At 38.1% G+C, this 17,618-nt stretch overlaps 1 protein-coding gene across 1 annotated transcript; it reads left to right on the plus strand.

Annotated features, from left to right (window-relative positions):
* Positions 1-80: 80 nt before the first annotated feature.
* batf2 (basic leucine zipper ATF-like transcription factor 2) lies at positions 81-13,917 on the plus strand. The gene is made up of 3 exons (XM_042401539.1): positions 81-6,151; positions 7,878-7,997; positions 11,032-13,917. The coding sequence occupies exons 1-3, from the start codon at positions 6,065-6,067 to the stop codon at positions 12,196-12,198; spliced, it is 1,374 nt and encodes a 457-aa protein (XP_042257473.1). The 5' UTR covers positions 81-6,064; the 3' UTR covers positions 12,199-13,917.
* The last annotated feature ends 3,701 nt before the right edge of the window (positions 13,918-17,618 follow it).

Genomic DNA, 17,618 nt, shown 5'->3' on the forward strand with positions numbered 1-17,618 from the left:
GGCTGATCACAAACTAACTTTAAAGGTGCATACCGCCACCTACTGTATCGGAGTGTGCACATTCATGACATTAAAACATCTGAATACTATATAATACTATAGAAACACACACCCACACACCCACACACACACACACCCTATGTAAACATAATGAAAGACCAAAAGATTGGCTTATCATTTGAATGTGCAGAGTTGTGTAAGGATGTTCATTTACTCTGTTAATGTGTGCACGTACTTGAGAGAAGGAATGTGTTTTAGGAGGCCCAGTTCTCTCTTTCTGTTCTGGCTTAGGCTCAGATAAGGTAACATTCTGGGTCTTGGAATAAACAGGACAGGTTAAGGGGTCAAAGGCCACATATAGCTCGAGGCTCTTTCCTTCCTGTGTCTTTGGGAGACGTGGCTCTTATCTAGCATACATGGGCATGCACATTTATACCTCGTGGCTGTTTGCCATTGGCTGTAATCATATAAGCTCATACATTGACCGATCACAGATCATTTCTCTGTTCCTTCTAACACTATGGTAGAATAGGTTTACTCTTTGTTCGGTGAGATGAACTGATGCAAATCTTTGTGTGTTCTGTCTCCTTATTGTTCGATAACATTTTTTAATCATCAACCCAGCAGTGTTTTGTGTATTATTTCATGTGTGTTTAGTGTTTTCAGACAATTTCCACAACACTTATTTCCTAATACTGCCTATATTATATAACCTATCAACCTCCTTCTGAATTCAGATTTCCCTGACCTGTCTCATATTTCTTAATGTCTCCCTCTCTGAATTATAGGCTATTTACTACAATGCATGATAATGTGTTTTACATCTTCCAGAGTGTTACACCACTGACACAGATTTGATTGACTGCATGCCCGAATCTTAATCGTGTAATGATTACCTCCTCTATGATAACCTCCTTTAAAGTGTTTAACATGAACTGACTGTATATTATAATAATTTCTCCCTTTATTGTCTGTATGTCCTTCTGCCAGACGTTAATTATGGCTGTTCTAATGAATGATTTTGCCTCTCTCCTAACATATGCTACTTTTATCACTTTGTTGTCATATACTTTAAGAGCCTTCTTTGCCAGTTTAAAATGGGTGATTTTAACATTAATTGGTTAGATAAAAAATGCAGAAAAAAGTTAAAGGATATTAGTAAGATTAGATATCAGATGACTCAATGATTATAAGTCCAACAAGAATTACAAAACCCTTGCAAACCTTATTGGATTTAATTTTTACAAATAAAGTGGACTGCATCTCAAAAACATACAATCTCATTATTTCCGGTCACAATCTCACTTTAGTTGCTAAGAAACTATCCAAGATGCAAAAATAGAAATATAACAGAAGGGAAAAAATATTTTTCATGTATTCTAAAGCGGGACCAGGGAATATTGGAATATGAAATATGGCAAACTGAGTGGATTGATATAACATATGTTAGTGGACTTGTGATAATTTCAGGTCTACATTAAAACAAACCATAGCTAAATATATGAAAACAATGCCCCAGAGGCAGATGGTTAGACAGTTGTCGTGGTTTAACAATGCCTTATGGCAATTAATGAAAAAGTGGGATGCAGCTCTTAAAATAAATCTTGAAAATCAAGTTTGGAAACAGATCAATTAATGTACAAAAGTCTCAGAAATACAGTTACAACACGATTGAGGAAGCAAATTTCTTTTTAGATAATATTCGACAGGCAAAAGGGAATTATCAAATGCTATAGAGAAGTATTGATAAACTTATGGGAAAAGAACAAAAAAAGAGGAAAAGAAAGTGAAAATTTAGAACTCAAATGAAATTGAAAAATAATCTCAACTTTATAAAATTCTAAGGCAAGGGATCACCACGAACTTGACACAGTCTTTCTTAGACTAGCTTTTAAAAATACAGTTGTAACCCAAGTATATGAACATGGTGACAAAAAAGAAGTAAGCAACTATAGGACAATTAGCATACTTCTTCTGGTTTCAAAGGAGGTTGAAAGGGTAGTTGCAGAACAGCTGGTGTCATATCTTAACAATGATCTGCTCCACCCTATGCAGTTCAGATTTAGGAATAATTACTCGACTGAGTCTGCATGTTGCTATTTCGTGGAAGTAACCAAGACTAGATTAGATCAAGAAGGAGTGGTAGGAGCTGTGTTTCTTGACCTGCATAAAGCATTTGATACAGTCATCCAATATTTCTATCAAATTCAAATGAAAAATTCCAGCTAATTGGATTAGCTGGATTGGATAAGGTCTTATTTATCTGGTCGTTCACAATGTGTTTGTATAAATAATGAATTGTCATCAATAAGTGTGCCACAAGGCTCTGTTCTTGGGCCACTGTTGTTCAGTTTATACATCAATGATCTCCCATCTGTTTGTGAGGATGTGAATATTCAGATATATACTGATGACACAGTCGTATACACTCATGGGAGAGATGCTGAACAAGTGGCCACTAAGCTTTCATTAATGCTTCATGAAGTTGCTAAGTGGCTGAATGACTCGTGTCTTACCTTGATCACAAAAAAACAGTGACAATGTATTTTGCTAATAAACAAAAACTGTGTGTCCATGCTTAGTGCTATTGGACAAATAATAAAAAATGTTAATGAGATTAAATGTAAAGGTATGATTTTGAAAGACATATTAAAAAGATGAGTAAAAAAAATAAAAATAACATTGTTAAATTTAGACATATTAGCAACAACAGAAGCACCAAAAACATTTTTGCATGCTATGATTTTTTCACATCTTCATTATTGTATATCCTGCTGGACCCAGGCCAGTGAGACTGTGCTGAAACCAACTGATATTCTTTTTAATCAAACTTTAAAAGTTTTTGATAGGAAATCATTAAATCATTGTAACATATTGTCCAAATACAGCCGTTTAAGTTTTGAAAATCTCGTTCTGTTTTCAGAAATTCGATTGGTATTCCAGATAATTCACAATGCTGCTCCTCTACCGTTGAAGAGCTGTTTTCACTTCTGCTCTGAGCAAATGAGCAGAACCAGAACCTCGATCTGCTCTAAACCCTGACTTACACATCCAACTGCAGCGGACTGCCTTTGCACAATCTGCTTTTTCATCTACGGCCAATAAACATTGAATTATGCTTTCAGCTGAGCTTAAAACTTGCACTGATTTTCATTCTTTTTCCCATGGTGCAAAAAAAAAAAAAAAAAGGGATATTGAGCAACTAGTCACGCCCACATTAGTTTCACCATGATTCAGATTTTAATTTGTAATGAATTGTAGTTCTATAGTTGCACTGGATGAATGTGCTGGTATTTATATGTTGATTGCGTTTTTAGATTTGTCTGTATAATTATTAGTATGTAATGATGTTGCATGTAAATGAATGTTTTAAGTATCTGGTGATTGCTCTGGGTACTTTCCCAGGGACTGCAGATAGAAATTAGCTAATAGCTAAATCTGGCATTAATCATCTCTTCTAATTTTGAGATTGTTTGTTGTGCATGGTCCTTCTTTAATAAAGTCTAAAAAAAAATCTGCATGTTCATTACCTTTAACACCTATATGAGCAAGGACCCAACAAAACTGCACTTCTAAACCCATCCTTTGTAATCTTAAAAGCAGAATGTGAATTTCTATCATGAGATCTTCTCTGATCTTTGATCTTTTGCCTTGATGACTAACCTCTGAGAGCTGCTGCTCACTCTGAACAAATGATGATTGTAAATGAACAAAAATGATTGCAATGATTTCTGCTGAAATTTCAAGGTGGGTCGATTCGCCAGACGCATTTTAAGACGTGGGTGATATTGGATTTGGACACATTTGACTGCCTTGAAAATATACAGAATATTGACCAGAATCAGATTTATTGGCAAGTAAGTTTGCACATACAAGGAATTTGTGTTGCTATTGTGGTGCGTGACAATCAAAGAGTAGAAGAGAAAAAGTATCTGTACAAAGTAAGAAAAATACAACCTCAAAAGACAGAAGTGTTATAAGTATATAAATAGACTTTGTCAACAAAGAAGAAGTAACAATCTATTCTATGTGAAGAGAGCTGTTGAGTTTAAAAAAAAAAAAGAACAAGATGTTGACTGGGAATGTGCAAAAGGTCACAGTATAAACAGTATATCTAATGTGCAAGTGTAATAATACAAAGAATACAAATAATTGCGTTAATGTAATGCGCCATGTTAGATGTGACGGGTTCACAGACATGCAATATAAGATTATAGATCTTATGTTAATGTAGCGTCCATGGGTGGGATAGAGTCTGTGTCAGTGAGGGTCCTGGGCCTGTTTTGTTTCCACAAATGCCACATAAATGGGTGAGGATTGGAGCCTTTTTGAAAAATACATTTCTTAAATCATTTAGACAGTAATGAATAGACTTCAATGGAGAAGAAAAAGCCTATATCATGCAACATAATGAAGTAACTACAACATGTGTTTTTTGTGAGGAAGGCAGAGACATTTAGACAACAGGGCACTGACTTCAGAAGAATTTCTGTTAGCTTGTCTTTCACTGTGGTCCGGAAATGTAAAATAAATCAGTGTGCAAACATTCTGCAATGCAAAACCTCTCCGTTTTCTCCTCATTCATACTAAAAAGCTCAGTTGTTGTTTAGACACTGTCAGAGTGCAGTTAAAATAATGGAGATTAATCTTATAAAGAAGCTTGAATTATACTCTACAGCTGTGGGAGATCTGAGTCATTTTTCTTATACTGTTACTACTCAGCTTTTGAAGTAGTCATAAGTGACTGCAAAGAAGTTCAGAAGAATTTCTCTTATTTCATTCATCTCACCTCTACACAAGTGCTCCCCCTAAGACTTCAACAAATAACACCCCCAGCTTGAAAGAAAATATTGATCTACAAGAGCAATATATTTAGTCTTAAATATATTAAACATAAACCAAAAACATTGTTTTACAAGTTAGCTATAGAGATAATAGGACATTTCATTAGAAAATGTTTATGTCAGCAGGAGATTCTGAGATATTGACAACATATGTCTGGCTGTCTGTAAGCGTGTGGGAGAAGTATGAAGTAATGCCCTTTTTATACCTTGAATTGCATCATTTCCTGTGGAGAACTGGTAAATGCTGTTGGCTGCTGTGCTGGGGGCTTGGCCATCTCATTCCCGGCAAGGCACTTTTAGAAATTCCCTGCACGTGAAGGAAGCACACAACCCTTCTTCCTAATATGGTCACCAGCCCCCAAACTATTTCCTGTCCCAAACCGTCTTCCCAATCCTTCCAATGTACTGCCTTCAGGACCTTTTGGAAATCTTAGAATTCATTAGTCGACCAGACATTACCCATCAGACAGACACTGGACAGTAAACTAATGTAAACTTCATGAAGGCATGGAAATAAAGAAATTTACAAACAAAAAGAGCCTAGAGCTGTTTTAGAAGTTTATTTTTTTAGGGTTTAGACTTTGTCAGAATAAATGTTTTATTGAATAAAACATCTGTTACATGGTAAATGTGCATTTGTCATGTTCATATGGCTGCTTCTTAGAAATAAACTTTTACCACAGGGTGTATTTCTAGTATTTTTTAAAATAAACGGATAAGTAAATAATAATAATAGCTAAAAATAATTTTACTAGTGCTCAAATGTACCCATACAGGATTTGAAAATGAAAGGAACATTTAGCACCGCCCCCCTCCGCCACCCTTACCTTGCAAAGGGTCAGTTTAAAATAAAAAGAAACTGAAAGCATCCCATCATGTTGCATCATCAGAGGCTGTCTGCCAGAACCCCTGCGCTCAAAACCCATCAGACACGCCGACTGAGCGGCCACAGAGAAACAAGTCACTAAGCAACCATCACCATTGGATTGCAGCACAGAAATATAGCATTACCTATATTTTCGGTCGTCCCGAGTCATCCAAAAATTATTACAAATTGCAGAGACGCGCGCGGGTGGTGCGCTGACTTCAGAGTTCATATGACAGGCGGCGGTTTTACCTGCGAACATGCTGCACCGGTGACGACTGGCTGAAGGTTCATCCTGCTACTGAAAAATCATTCAACCAACCAGTGGGTCTGCCGAGTCGAGGGGGTGCAAGAGATGTCCCCTTTATTCATGGACACCGGGTACGAGCCCAACAGCCCCGGCTCGCTATCAGCTGAGTGCAACAGCAACACTGCTGGCTCGGTAAGTCCTCCTTCTCCTGATCAATCAATCAAACAGTCATTGGAGCAAGCAAGCCAAGAAATTAATGCATAAATAAATAGAACATACTACTGTAGACCTACAGTCAGAATCACAGGTCCTGTTAGAATATGAATTAATGTTATGATAAGAAAAGAAATTAAGTTAAGTAAAATAATCACTTGAACAAATTATTTTTTAAATTTTATTTGATGCAACTTGTCTTTTAAAAGTAAAGCTTTATAAATAAAACATTTTTAGTAAGTAAGTAGAAATAAGTCACTCCATAGACCCTATTATAAGAGTATTGCATTTTCATCAAGAATTAGGCATTTTTATCACCATTACCTTAATAAAAATGGACTGAAAAAAAAAGCAGAAAACCATAAAGTAGTTCCAAGACTCACTGTGGAGTTTCAAATACCAACGTGCAAATTTCTATCTCAGAATATCTGCAGCTGTTGGAATAGTTGGCGCCAGTTATGACAATTGATAACGATCTTTCACTTGGCTTTAATGCATTTCCCCTTTCCTGCACCTCATAGGAGTCAGTGAACACTGATTGATGCATATATTTTCCCCCAACCTGGCTACTTAGCACCTGTCCTCTCATATGGGTAAAGAAAATAACCAGATGTGGTTTAGGGTTGACATATTATTCACATCTTCAGATGTTATACCTGGTGCTGACATGTTCTTGTGAAAAATCCTAATCACTTGTCCTTGTTCTTGTATCATTTTGATGTGAGTCAGACTCAGTGATGGAGGAAGTTCATGTCTGAACTTCATCTGTTGCTCATCTGTGTCTGTTATAACTTTGCTCCAGTGCTCAACAAGCACTCGCTTTAAATGGAAACTTCTGTATTTTTCAACCTGGACCATATTTTCTCATCATTTTGTGTCTAAGTGACTAATGGGGACAATAAGTCCCCAAAATAAAAATACTGTCTCACACTGAAATCTCGCCAGAGTTGAGTTGTTGTTGAAATCAGCTAAATATTCAGCCATGATTTTGATAATCTTTTAGATAAGACTAAGCTACACTTTCTGTACTCCAACACAACAAACTCCTCCCAGCACATCTGTCTCCAACTCTGTCATGGCTGAATATTTAGCTGATTTCCATTATAACAAGATTTCAGGATGAGACTTTTCCTTGAGCGAGACTTGTTTAGACACAATAACAGAACTGATCAAATGAAAGGTAAAGAAAAACATTTTATTTCTCTGTGTGGTTCTTTCCAGAATGTTGTCAGACACTTATAAGAACAATCTGAGCCTGTCACTAGCAAAAACAAGCACTTTTGATAGACGTACATGGAAGAGGCGCTGTTGCCCCAAAGGATTACATTGCAGCTGTTTTGCAGCTGTCAGATGCAGCTCTCTTAATTCTCTTAATACTCTCAATACTGGACCACTTTCAAAACTTGTTGTTGTCACAATTAGTCACGTAGACACAAGAGGATGGGAAAATATGATCCAGGTTGAAAAATACCAAAGTTTCCCCTTTAACATCACACACTACAAAACAACAAGTTCCTCTCCATCCAAGTTCAGGTCTATTTACTTCTTTATTGACAGGCTGGCATTGGGAGACCACATGTCATTTCATGTGATAAGTTTGTCTCATAATCTTGTGAACTATGACAGGTTTCAAAACATTATGCAATATCAAAAAGTTATTGATGCCTTAAAAAAGGTGGATGTTCATGGCTGTTCATCTTGACAGGAGAGAGAGGGAGAGGGACAAGGGACGGAAAACAGAGGGACTAAAAGACGACAGAAGAACAGAGAAGCAGCGAGGAAGAGCCGGAAAAAACAGACAGAGAGGGCGGATGAGCTCCATGAGGTATATGAAATATTCACTTCTTAACTTCTTTCTGTCCCTCTCTTCCTACAACATGCCACTTTCTGTCTCTCTCTCTCTCTCTCTCTCTCTCTCTCTCTCTCTCTCTCTCTCTCTCCCACACACACAGAAACACACAGAGGCTGTGTGACTAGCGGTGTGTGTGTGTTGTGTAATCTGGCAGCATGCTCGTAGCCGTTTCTTGGAAATACTCCGCTTTAAGAGAAGGGCTTTCACTCCCTCTGATGTGCCCTCCCTTTCCTTTCCGCTCTACACACACACACACACACACACACACACACTCATGTGTCTAATTCTCCTGAGGGTCAAATTCCACAGGTAAGTACACAGACACGTAGAACAGGCTCTGTGAGTTAAATTTCTGAATGGATTTGAATGGAAATAATGTCCTGACTCAGAAACTTCACATGTGAACCAAAGACAACTATTTATGTATATAGTGTATATATATGTATATGTATTCCATCAGACATAATTATATCCTCTCTGAATATCGCTGTGAAAAAGCAAGATTTGATGCAGTTTATTCAAGCACCTCTTCATTGTCAAAAATCTTTGTTTTCGGCTTTAAGTAAAAACTTTAGCTTTAATAGGACACGTTGTAGAAATCCAGTGTTGTAGGATAGTCAAAGATCTGACTCATAACCAACTACAGTCTGCATCTTTGATGATATTGAAGTTGAAATGTTTTGTTTTCATTCTGAAGAAGCGTCACCAGGAGTTTTCAGATTTTTTGTCATAATGCTGATTGATAATGAGATCATTACCTGCACAGTAAACATAAAGCTACTAGCGTCAGCGGTTTGTTAGCTTAGCTTAGCACAAAAGCTGGAAACAGGGGGAAACTGCTAGTCTGGGGGAAACCAGCAAAGCTCACAGATTTACATGTTATATCTTGATTAATTCATACAACAACTTAAGTGTGAAAATAACAGATTGTAAGTCGCTGCGCTGTAAGTCGCTGCGTAATCCCCCACAAAACCACAATTTTTTACACTTTGCTTTTTTAATAGATAAACAAGACACAGCGTGTTAATTCGTGAGCTTTAGAGGTGCTGGAAGGAGGATTTAGTTACCTTTTTAGCCAGTCTAGTTGTTTTCTCCTGTTTCCAGTCTTAATGCTAAGCTAAGCTAACAGTTTCCTGGCTTTAGCTTCCTTTTTAGCGCACAGACACGAGGGTGGTATCGATCTTCTTCTATAACTCTCGGCAAGAAAGTGAATGAGCTCATTTTTCCCCAAAATGTTGAACTATTCCTTTAAGTGATCCAATCTTGATGATGTATTTTAGTTTCAGGCTCTATACCTTTACACACAACTATTTTAAACAAGGTGGAAGGAGTCATTTCTTAAAATAGGGAAGTGTAATAATTCACTTCAGGGTGAATGGTTGGATAAGGTTGTTACTGATTAACATTAAAACTATGACTGCTTGTCCTCTGGGTTGTTCTGCAGTTAAAGAAATAATTTGCTCCTCAGTAGTGTCAATAATCTTATTGTAGTTTTATTTCTCTATAAATATAACAAAAGTTACCATCAGATTTTCATAAAACTGTCACGTGATTCATTACTCTGAATAAGGCTCTCGATACACACACCCATAAGATATGTTTAATGGCTGAAGATGTTTCTCCTGCTTTTCTTCTTTCATGCCCATTACAGTTGGTTTTATTCTTCCTCCCACATAAAATCCTACCTGTCGTAACCAGTTGGATAAGTGTACATTTACTGGATTTGTGAATAGGTGTGTGTTGTTTGGAGGGAGTCCAGACTTTCACTTTCACTCTCTTCTTCTCTTTCACTTCTGCTCCTCCTTGTCCTTCAGGTTGATTTTGAAGAAGCAAACCAGTTACTTACAAAAAGGAGACAGTCGATGTCAGCAGTTCAAGGTTTAAAGGGTCAGCGCACGTGATGCTTTGAATGTCAACTTTATGACCTTAAGAGAAAATAGGAGAAACTTAATTGCACACAAGAGAAATGCTGATCCTTATGCGTTATTCATGCTTATTGAGTTTAGTTGATTAACAAAGTGGGAGCAAACAATTCTAGACACATTAAAAAGTCAAAAAATGTGTTTTTCTTTTTGTTTCTTCAGTTGGAGGTCTGACCTTCACTGTACAGAAATGATGTATGTGCAGACTTTGACACTTGAAGACACTCTTCACATTAATTTGCTGATAGTGGAAAGTTTCTCTGAGTTAAAGGCGCATACCTGTGATAATGATTTGTGAAATCACAACTAGTTTGGGGCCAATCGTGGTCCAGTTTACAACTTACACAAGAGTAATGTGGAAACTTGAAGGCTCTAGAGCACAATCACTGAGAATGGACTTTTACAGTGAAGTAGGAGACGTCTTGTGTGTGGCAGTCAAACTTCTGAGATGTAATATATTTGCATATTCATGGATTCAGAATTTTTAATGAATGAGAAGGAGGAGATGTCATTTTTAGGATTTTTAACAAGGTAATTAAACTTTTTTTGTGGGAAAACCCTAACAAACACAAATTATAATTCCAAGCAGAGGATTTGTTAATGTCGTTAAACATGACTGGGGGGGGACCTTAGACTTTTTTTATTTGTCAAATTAAACACACTTGACCAGCAAAGAAAAAATTCTTTTTCTTTTCTCTTATGTGATTTCTGAACAGCCTCATCGCTCTGACCACACTGCCCACTCACTTCCTGCTGAATGTCACTTAACAGTAATATTTCAGTTCTCCTTTGGCTCTCTGGTTGTGCTTTCTATTAGAGGAATCTTAAAGAAGGAGTCATCAGTATTGCCTGTAATCAATGTGTCAACAGTATCACAGGATAAGCCAGGTCTGCTGGGATATTTTTATGTGGATGGGATGTGGTTGAGTTTATTTGTCTTTTGATATATGTCTTCAGTCAGTTTTTATTGGTGATGAGGACACTTCTCATGAATAATAAAGATAAATACCTGACTCATCTTGAGATTAACTATTTGTCATCTCTCTTTCTGTTTTTCCTTCTTTCCTTTGCCTTCCTCTTCTTAGGAACTCCAGAAACTGGAGCAATCAAACTCTGCCTTTCAAAAGGAGATAGCTGCATTGAAAAAAGAAGTCCTTCTCTATACGACGGCTCTGGATCGCCACGAGCCTTCCTGCTGCCTCAGAGCGTCCAGGTCCAGCTCATCCAACTGCCTCTCTGTTTCCCCATCGTCGGTTGACGCCACGCTCCCTCACAACTGCTCCAGCCCTCCCCAGAACCCTCCCCGGACTACATGTTCCAGTTTAGCTGCTGTGCCTTTGCTCTCTACCTCCTCAACTCCCAGCCTGGGTCATCACACCCATGACTGCCTTGAAAACACCCGTCTCTCACCTTCACCGTCTTCCGGGTCACCGGCTGAACTCTTCACCACCTCGTCCTCCTCCACTGCAATGGATGTTTCTTTTTCAGTTGCCGCCCCACACTCTTTGTTTAGTGAAGAGCCTCCTTCTCTAATTGCCTCAAGGCCAACAAATGCTGCCCTGACGTCGCTGTGCGCCAGCCTCATTTCAAACCCGATTTCCCCCGCAGTTGCTCAGCCTCCATCTGAGCAAGACATTCATGAACGTTCTTCAGCGTCAACGAATGCTCTTCTCCATATAAACGGCCCTACTTTGCTTCCCTCCTCTCACCCAACTCCCTCTACACCTCATTCCCCAGTACCGGATGCCTTTCTAATGAAAGCCTCTTTTCAAACTGCTTCATCGAATGCAGTGCCCCCATACTCCCATTTAAGACCTCCAGTGGCAGAAAACACAGGTCTAGCAGCACAAGGTTTCCCCATGAATGTGCCCAAGCTTCATCCATGTCAATTCAGCAGAAATCCAAAACTTTCAAGCCCACCATGTATTGTTTTACCATCACCTCTTCAAGAGCCTGCTTTTCAGTCTCTTTCGGTTTCCCAGCAGGCAAACCAGAATCCTTCCCCTGCCCGTGCTTTCGAAATAAAGCCAAGTTACATCCAACAAATGACGCCTACTCCTGCGTCTCTGCTCTCCTTGCTCACTGTCCCCAGTCCTCTTAATGTTCCTCAGCCTACCTCCAGGAGCTTTGATGGACTTCTTGCTCAACCTCCATCCTCGCTGCCACTGCTGGGTGATCCCTTAAGCGATGTCTCCCTTTCTGAGCTCCTGGAGGTCAATGATTGGATCCTAAGTGGGAATAGCAACCTTTAGCACTACACAATGCCAACATGCAAGGTTTTATGAGTATAAGCTGAAAGATTTTTACATCAGACAACCAGATGTACTCATATATGGAAACCTGGTATCAGAAAATGAACTAAGGGCCAAACACATGTCTGGGCTACACCCTGATGACATCATGATGACATCATCAGGGGTTATTTCCTCACTTGACAAAGCACCTGCAGTGCATTGGACATTATATAGGTGTTTTCACAGGATGAGTAGGATAAATAAACTGACTTTTACATGTGAAATCAGTGGAGTTCCCCTTAAATGATGGCAAAAAGTGCCCTGATAAAGTTTCAAGGAATCCTTCCCTGTACCTGCTACAATGTCTGACTCTTTGCTAGCCAAAACTCTGTCAAATAATAGAGCGATTTGAGAGTCGATAATTTACAAGAAAATGCACTGTGAATGAAAGAAAATCAGAAAAGGGCGCTATCTCTTTCTTAATCAAAAGACAAGAAACTGACTCAACATCTGAAATCTATAATTTTAGATAGGGTGGACTGCTCACTTCCTTGTAACTTCGTGGAAATGGCATGAGGAGAAATTTCAATCTGTTCTTAGAGCCTTCCTGTGGACACAGAGCCAATGTTTGCCACACAACTCTGGGATGGCTGAACAGAACGGTTTAAGTAGAGGATTTTTTTTTTTTTTTTAATCACATTTAAAATATATAATGAGACACACCATCGATTCACATACAGTCTCAATATTCTGCTGCTATTTAAGATGACTTCCCAATATTTGTATCTGGGACAAAATTAAAGTTAGTCAATTACTGAATTATTTTTTTAATCATATATAATTATTTATTTTTCAACATTATTTTTACAAAGTAAAATCAATTTATCTCGTTTTTTCTGTTCTTCAAATCACATAATTGCATATTTTTCTATTTACTGTAATCATGCTCCTATATGATACATTGTTAATTTACATCTTTTACCAAGCTCTGCTTTGTGCAAAAAAATTTTTTTTTCATAAAATTAAATGCAAGAGTGGATTACCAACTGCTCTGAAGCCCAGTATCAGTTGATATTTTGTATTTTCATATTGCTAAATAAACGTGTGGCCACCAACAGCCCTCTAGTGGGTTAATGCGGCCATGATTTAAGTAAACTACATCTGAGACAAGTAACAACCCTCATTTACAGTTACTACATGACAAAATCCAGCCAAATATATGTATGTATGAGATATTATTGTGTTAGTTTGTAACAATGTTGTAAAGCTTGTTGTAAATGTTTCACCAGTCTGTATTACAAACTAAGCTGTTGTAAGATGTTCATGTTGGATTTCACTGATCGTTGAGGGGGAAATGGTAAAAGGAAAAGATGACGAGAAAGAGAAATAATATATAGTTCTATTTCTCTCCTTCTAGCTGACAATAAGAGGACGAAGAGGCTGCTCAAACCTGTCGTACAAACAACTGCTGGGTTGTAATTTTTTTTTAAGTTATAGGAAATTTAGCTGGGTTTACGCACCTTGATTGCATTAAAATGACTGTTTTGGTTTTTCAAATGATTCTTTCTTTTTTAATTTTGCAAGGCCACAGTCAGGATTTAGAAATACTGAGGTCACATGTGTAGATCCTGTAATGTATCCCACCCAGACCCACCCCAAAATAAAAAACAACTTAACTGTCATCAGGAGCGATATAGTGCAATGTTTCTAATGCTCACTGACCTGTTCACACACACACACACACACACACACACACACACACACACACACACACACTCACACAGCAATCTGGGGTTCGGTATCTCGCCCAAGGACACTTGGACATGTGGACTGGAGGAGCCAGAGATCAAACCTGATTGGTGGATGACCTGCTTTAACTCCTGAGCCACAGCCACCCCTATATGTTTTCCCTTGTTTTTTGAATATATTTTAATATATTGAGTCAAAAAATACAGAAACCAGAATATAAAAGTATAATTATAGAATGTAAACTCCTTCAGGCTGCTAAAACTCACAAATTCCCAGGAAAAGCAAATGACCTCAGTGTTCTCAGTAGTAGCTACGGCCCTAATATGTAGATTACTTAGCTTCAATACAGATACAATCATTTTTATATAGTATATGAATGATTACTCTACCAGCATATGAATTAGTGTCAGGCTTTGTGTATGCTTTGTATTTATCATGCATCAGATAAATATATTTATGCTGTAAAGCAGGTTGTAATAGATGAATAATAAAAGCATTTTGTTTGACTCATTCGTTTTAGTGTTCACTTCTTTAAATATTTTGATATTCTAATATAGTATAACGTAACAGTTGACAGTTTTTTTATGGATGGAATATAAAAAAGATAATTCGTTACATATAGATGAGTTACTACTATTAAACACAGTGTTTTCAGTCTGTCCTCTAACAGACTGTATTAATATTCTCAGGTGACAACACATATGATGCAGACAGTCAAACATTTAACTGACTGCCGGTGTTTTTTTTCCCAGAAGGCAACCGGTTGAGCTCACCTGCGACACAACACAGAGGAGGAGGAGGAGGAGGAGGGGTGAGGAAGAGGAATATAGGAGGAGAGAAAGGGGCGCAGGCGCACGGTGTTCCTCCCGCCTTGATATAGGCTATAAGACTGTGTGAGTGTGTTTATGGTGAGAAGAGCAGTAAAGAGGTTCAAGGCTCACAGCGCAAACACAACAGCAGAACACACTCACTGCCAGTCAAGGTGTGAGATAAAAGCGCATGGATAATTGCGCTTTTGAGTGCGCGTCGGTGTGTGTGTGTGTGTGTGTGTGTGTGTGACAGAGAGAGAGAGAGAACAAGTGGCTTAGCAAACAGAAGAATAATGGATGTGACTTGATCCTCAAAGCCAAGTAGACACACACACACACACACACACACACACACACACACACACACACACACACACACACACACACACACACACACACGCATGGAGGAAGATGGGGAAAAGGAGGGGAGAGGGAGGGGAGGAAGAGTGGGGGAGGCGGCGAGTCAGACAGGAGCACCGATGGAGCACAGGAGCGAACATTTGATAACGGGATGAATCCAGAGGTTCGGCAGAGGTGACGGAGTGAGAGCGGAGCAGCGGGGCGCTAATGACGCATCTGCTTATAATGACCCGGGTTTAAGAGGCAGAGCCGGGACACGTAAATAAAGACAAATAAATAAATAAATCCATCCTATAGCGTCATCCGCAGTGAGGAGCCTCATTCCTCTCTCTCCTTGCACCACCTTTAGGCTGAGGAGCCAATGTCAAGACAGTCAGAGGGAGACACGAGAGCATCCGGTCCAAGCTTTAAAAATAATACTCGCATTATTCCAGCTGAGACAAGCCGGTAGCAAAACTCATTTTCAATTTTCATGTTGTAATAACAATAATTTTGTAATTTTTGAGAAGAATGACAAAGGAGATGGTGGATCAATGTTGAGAATATAAAGAATAGCTGTGAAATTAATTATGAAGAAGAGACTGCAAAAAATATGTCCACAGCTGCCGTGATGGAGAGAAATGATGAGGCAAATTCAATGTATGGAACAAGAAACATACACAATAAGAGGCAACCTTTGTTTATATGATAAAAAAGATGAATGGAATAATATTGAATCAATGCATAGATTATCTACTACATCAGAAAATGGAGCACTATTCATTTTTTGTATTTTTCTTTAATCCTTTTGTTCTGTGAACTTAATCTCTCCTTTCATCTACTGGGGTTTCACATTGGGCACTTTTCTGAAACAATACTTGGTAATCATGCAGTTGTACCCGACTTTATATGAACGATTTCAATAAAGAGTATAAAAAATATATATAAGAGAAAATAAAAACAAGAAGTCACACATGGGTAGGGGAAGATCATAACCCTTCAGTTGTAAATGGCCTTCTTGATCTTTCTAAGGTTGTAATGCTCAGTTCTTATTATGTGACCTGCTACAGTCTTTATTTGTCTGTTTAAATATAGACCTACAGGTTCAGACGTTTTGGGTATTGACTTATTTAATGAGGCGATTAGATGCTAATAAATGCCGTGAGAGTTTGTTACTTAGACAGTGGCAACACTGATATAAATGCTGAGTTTGAGAAGGAATGACTGAAAAAATGAAATGAAAAGTGCTGTTTTTATTCCTCATAAATCATTCTGCACATGCTGATAGTCTGATGTTACTACAAGACAAAACATCTTGTTATGCCAGTAAATCAAACACAGCAGGTTCACAGTTACCAAACTGTAAGGGGATACTGCTTTGAGCCATAGTATACCCACATAGGACCAAGTTTGAACTTTGTACTGGAAGAGATGCATTGAAAACACAGTATTACATTTGAACAAGTAGCCTTAAAAACAGGCTGACTTAACATTAGACTTTTTAACTTGTCATAGCAGTAAAAACACAGGTGTTACTAATAACATTAACAAGCTCAGTTTTATTCAAATGTCCCAGTACACCAGTGTGACAGTGAGCCAGCATGCACAATACCAGGACCTTGAAACTGAAGCAGCTAATCGAACTCAGCCATCATTCATTTTAGTATTTACAGCTGTGCTTTTGATACTGTGACTTGTCAAAATGTGTACAGTGAAAAATGCCTATTGATGTCTTTTTATAATTACAATGGACAGGAAAAAGATTTTTAAAAAATAGGACATTTCTATTATCAAATTCACTCTTTTACACACATAGATGACAAACTGAGTTTCACAGACAATGTTGATTTTATATGTAATGATTTTATATGTGGTCAGAGACTATTTTTTAATTAGGAAACTGAAGGGGTTTGAGGTCAGTCTTGATGTTTTGGAAAAAGTGTATAATAGAGAGCATCTTTGTTTTTAATATCTCTGTCTGGCATGGATACTAGGGATGTTCAGAGAGCCCAGTATTTGTATTCGTATCTGTATTTGTTGAGGCAGTAAAATTATTTGTATTAGTATTTGTATTCGAATAAAACTGGAAAGAGGCTTAAAAATCCTGTTTTTGTTTTTATTACGCTTTTAATTTCAGAAAATTAAAGTGTTACAATAAATATTTATGAGTCAACTACCTTACGAAGGAGGTCCCCACACTGGGTCTCAAACTGGAGTTTCCCAGATCATGGATGACTGTTCCGACTATTGAGCTAAAACTCTACTCATCGCCTAATTGCAGACAGACCTCTAGCTATTTATACACCCATAAGACAGAGACAGCACACCATGTAATGAGTAGGAAAGAACTTCAAAGGTGATTCTTGCTTTGCACTTTTCATTTATTGCCTATTTTTTAGAACCTAACTTTGTGGAAAGGAGAAAGGGAAAAACAAGGTTATGGAGAATCCCTCTGGAGCACTTTGCATGTGTCAATAGCACAGCTTTATCTCTGGGGAACACCCCCAACTCCGGGGAGTGATGTCCAAATTAGGAAATGTG

Source organism: Thunnus maccoyii, chromosome 22 (genome assembly GCF_910596095.1).
Source record: "Thunnus maccoyii chromosome 22, fThuMac1.1, whole genome shotgun sequence".
In the NCBI taxonomy this organism is placed as follows: Eukaryota; Metazoa; Chordata; class Actinopteri; order Scombriformes; family Scombridae; genus Thunnus; species Thunnus maccoyii.

Bases quoted from the DNA above. Each gene is read 5' to 3' on its own strand.
- batf2 (XM_042401539.1), top strand. From the start codon at position 6,065: ATGTCCCCTTTATTCATGGACACCGGGTACGAGCCCAACAGCCCCGGC. The intron at 6,152-7,877 runs GTAAGTCCTCCT...TCATCTTGACAG, and splicing joins ACAGCAACACTGCTGGCTCG to GAGAGAGAGGGAGAGGGACA. The intron at 7,998-11,031 runs GTATATGAAATA...TCCTCTTCTTAG, and splicing joins GGGCGGATGAGCTCCATGAG to GAACTCCAGAAACTGGAGCA.